Raw genomic sequence first — 4004 nt, 5'->3', positions numbered from 1 at the left:
AACGATCAAGTTGAACGTGCTAATGGAATAGTCTTACAGGGCATCAAAACTCGGGTCTTCGACAGGCTAAAAGCCTAGTCGAAACGCTGGGTAAAAGAACTTTCCTCAGTACTATGGGATGTTTGTACTTTGGCCAATAGAGCCACTGGTGAAACTCCGTTCTTCTTGATTTATGGAGCGGAAGCGATGCTCCTGACTGAGTTGCAGTTCGGATCACCTCGAGTGGAAAGTACTCCGAAGAAGGGCAGGAGCAATTATGAGCGGATGACATAAATTTACTCGAGGAGTACCGAGATCGAGCATCTATTCGAGCAGCTAAGTATCAGCAGGCATTGCATAGATATCAAAGCCAAAGAATTCAACCCAGAGAACTCGTTGTTGGGGACCTCGTCCTACAAAAGGTGCAAAAACAGGCCTGGCCCCACAAGTTATCACCTAAGTGGGAAGGACCTTACATAGTAATTAGAAATCACTCGACCTGGGTCAATATGGCTATATACTCCGAACGGCGAGATACTCGAGCACTCATGGAACATCGACCAGCTCCGAAAGTTTTATTCATAGAAAAGGTAGATTACAAGTAAGTCGATAACATTTGATTCGGTTAACTACTTGATTACATAATCTTCTCCTTTTACTCTAATCCATGTGGCTAATGCAAAATTAGCAGAAAGGATCCACCTAGCTCTGGCAAATAGTGAAGATCCACCACCTCCGAAAGTTTGAAAGCGTATGGACCCTCATTCACCCTTGAATGAGTCAAGGAACCTTTTGTACTCCTCCCTCAGGCGGCAGCTGATCACCCTAGGAATCGGCCGCCGACCAGCATAAGGGCCCAGAAAAGAGGTCGAGACTGAGGCCCTGCTGGAGCTGCTGACCTACGCCAGTGATGTCGAGTGGTCTTCTGCCTGGCACAAAGGAGATCTGGTGGTTGTCGACGGAGAAGGCGATTGTGCCTCCTTCGCCGGTGACGACTCAGGGGCTCCACCGCCAAAGACCTCAATGGCGGCTTGGTCGATGATCTGGTCTAGATCACCACCATCCTCATTCCTCTCTGGTGCAGAGCGCTGCGCTGAAGCATAGGTCTTGATGTAACGGCGAACACGCTAAGTGAGGGGACGCTAACGATCTACGGTGGATGCTTCTTCCCTCTCCTTCTGAGGCCCGCTACTCGGGTCCTCATCATTGGAGGACGTGATGGTAATGACCTCAGGAAGTATCATGGCAAGAGGCCTATGGGAGAAGACTTTTTGGATTGGCTCAAGAGATGGAGATGGAGTGGAGGCCATGGCTTCAAGCTCTATGAGTCTTAGGAGGCAATAGGCAAAGGAAACAAAGGATATGACGAACAAACAACTTTGAGTCCCCTTTATTTATAGCGGGAGAAATGGGTTGTACTGTCTAAGCGTAGCCGTCAAGATCCGAAACGATGCTGTCGCCTCGGGCGCGTAGCACGTTTAGTGGAAGTTATGATGGCGTTATGGCTTGTCTCGTCTCTGCAAAGAGGGATGGGCGGCCATTATGACACGTCAAATCAATATTGCGGTGAAAACGAGTACAAATGGGAGTGGGATCTTTTAATGCCCACCTGTCCAGTGGTTCGAGTTCACTTGATAATCATATTGCAGTCAAAGCCATAACGCTCGGAGGCTTGCATTCTCGAGTACATAGTCAAGAACAAGCCTTACTCTTCGACCAACTCAGTCATCAAGTACATGGTCGAGAACGAGATTCGGTCGAGTACAGAATTGAGAGCTATAACTGTAACACCCTGAATTTTAGCATATAAAGATATAGCAAAATTCGCTCCAAATTAAACTTTTTCTAATTATTAAACTAGTATAAAACCAAGGATATATATATTTGATGTATATACTTGTAGTACATACTCAAATATATTATTTTGGCTAAGTATTACAGAGATCACTAAGTTAATTTCTAAATTAATCGTTGCATTGAATTGAGCATATGCATTTTGGTTTATTGTTCTTATGGTTCTTTGTGTGGCGATTCGAGTGTTGTATGCTTCTCAGTTCGAATCTATTCTAGTTCTTCTCGATAATTTCCTAATCCAAATCAATTCGTAAAGATCGATCTTCCAATTCAACTCAAATCTATAATTCAATTATTCAAATGAATTATCCCCGAGCAGCTTTGGTCAACTCGAATTTGAATGTCTCTAAAGTTCGAATCCCAATCTTGATTCAATTGTTTCGAAATCCATTGAATTCAATTCCTTTGAATTCAAGCCTCTCTCAAATACTGAGGTTTCCAGCTCAAACATTTCTCCTAATTCAAATACCCTTATTGAATTAATGCCCAAACTCAGATTCGAATACTCCTATTTGGGTTTAATCCTATATATCCAAATCCCATTTCCATTCCAAGTCATTCTTTTGAATCATCGCCGATTTTATATTCGAATGCATTCGTTTGAATCTTTGCAAATTCAAATACATCTTTTGCAATTCAATATATTTATTTGAATCAACATTCATACACAAATATCTCTTTTTCTCTCATCTCTCCTTCTCTCTCAGCCCATCCCTCTGTCCTCTCTGTGTGATCACCGACCAAACCAGCAGCCCATGCTCTGCACCGGCCATCTCTCCCTGATCTCCACCGAGCAAGCCAAAACCGAATTCCCCTCCTCCTCTCCTTGCTTCACCTGCAAGCCATCCGGCCATATACACCACACAAGCATACACACATAGGCATACACATCACAGCATACACACGAGCACGCGCAAGCCAAGTAGCAGCACACCGGCACCGTTCTGTTCCTCCTGCGCCGCTCGGTTGCGCCGCTGCTCTACCGCGCCGTCCGTGCGCCGTGTTCCGCCGTGCCGCGTGCTCGCGCCGTCCACCACGGTGAGCTCACTCCCCTCCTCTGCTCACTTCACCGCCCCGGCCGACCTCCTCCCTTTCGGGCGCGCCACCCTCTCCAGCTCCCTCTTCCCCTTGCTCGGCCGCCGCCCAGCACAGCCGCCGTGCGCGCCGCACTCCTGGTCGCGCCGCCTCCGACCCGCGCCTCCCGCGTCACGCCTCCATCGTTCCTCCACCGCAGCGCTACGCCGCCGTCTGCGCTGTGCCCCTCGGCTGCGTCGCCCGCACTGTCCAGCCGCACCGCCAGCCGCTCGTCGCCGCTCGGCCCGCACCGCGTCGAGCCGTCCTGGCCGCGGCCGCACGCGCTCCCGCCGTGCGCACCCGCGCGTGCCGGCTGCTGACTCACGCCACGCCGCTCGGCCACCGTCCGCGCGCCGCACCGCAGCTGGTCAGCGCGCCGCCCGTCCGCGCCAGTGTGCGCCGCGCCGACACGCCGTCCTAGCCACCGTCGCCGCCGCCGCCCTCTGCGCCCGGCCGTGAAGCCCGACCGCCCTGCTCGCTGCTGCGCCACCGCCAGGCCGCCGTGCTCCCTTTCTCCTTCTCACCGGTGCTGCCTCCATCTTCCTCCGCCGGCCGGACTCCCTTCCACCGACGTGTTCCTCTCTCCTGGCGCCGCCCAGCTCGAGCAGCCGCGCTGCGCCGCCTTCACTGCTCTGGCCGGCCGTCTCTGCTGGAATCTCGCCGCCGCCGGTCGTCTCTTTCTCCGGTGTTTCCCCCTTCTCCCTCCGGCGCCGCCGCCGCTCCCTCTGCCTCTCTGTGCCGCACGGGAAAAGGCCGAGCAGCCTTATCCTTTCCCCCACCGGCCCCGGTCCACACGTCCGGTCCACGGTGGACCACAGACCCGCGCCCAACACCGGTCCACGGACCATGAACCGAGTCCATCCAAGTCCGGTCCACGGTGCACCACCCTCACACCCACTCTGGTCCACAAATTCCGTAGACCGAGTTCGCGAAACAGTAGTCCTTTTTAATTTCCAGATTTATCTTTTCGGTAAATCTTCCGATAGCCATATCTCCTCCAATTCAACTCCGATTTCGGCGATTCTTTCGCCAATGTTCCTCTAAAATCATAATCTACCTCCATGCCAAATATTGTAAATTTTGGAGTTCGTTTAATT

At 51.6% G+C, this 4004-nt stretch overlaps 1 protein-coding gene across 1 annotated transcript; it reads right to left on the bottom strand.

Moving 5' to 3' along the window:
- Positions 1-2899: 2899 nt before the first annotated feature.
- Positions 2900-3755, bottom strand: LOC133903331 (glycine-rich cell wall structural protein 1.0-like). The gene is made up of 2 exons (XM_062344659.1): positions 3432-3755; positions 2900-3388 (listed from the first exon to the last, which is right to left on the bottom strand). The coding sequence occupies exons 1-2, from the start codon at positions 3753-3755 to the stop codon at positions 2900-2902; spliced, it is 813 nt and encodes a 270-aa protein (XP_062200643.1).
- Between the last annotated feature and the right edge of the window lie 249 nt (positions 3756-4004).

Source organism: Phragmites australis, chromosome 2 (assembly GCF_958298935.1).
Source record: "Phragmites australis chromosome 2, lpPhrAust1.1, whole genome shotgun sequence".
Lineage (NCBI taxonomy): Eukaryota > Viridiplantae > Streptophyta > Magnoliopsida > Poales > Poaceae > Phragmites > Phragmites australis.
Note: the sequence above shows the minus strand (reverse complement) of the source record. Positions and strands in the feature narration are given on the sequence as shown.

What these genes read in the sequence shown, in the direction of transcription:
- LOC133903331 (XM_062344659.1), bottom strand. Translation starts at nt 3,755, where the DNA reads ATGGTCCGTGGACCGGTGTTGGGCGCGGGTCTGTGGTCCACCGTGGAC. An exon ending in GGAAGATGGAGGCAGCACCG is followed by an intron (nt 3,389 to 3,431) that starts GTGAGAAGGAGA and finishes GCGGTGGCGCAG; the next exon opens with CAGCGAGCAGGGCGGTCGGG.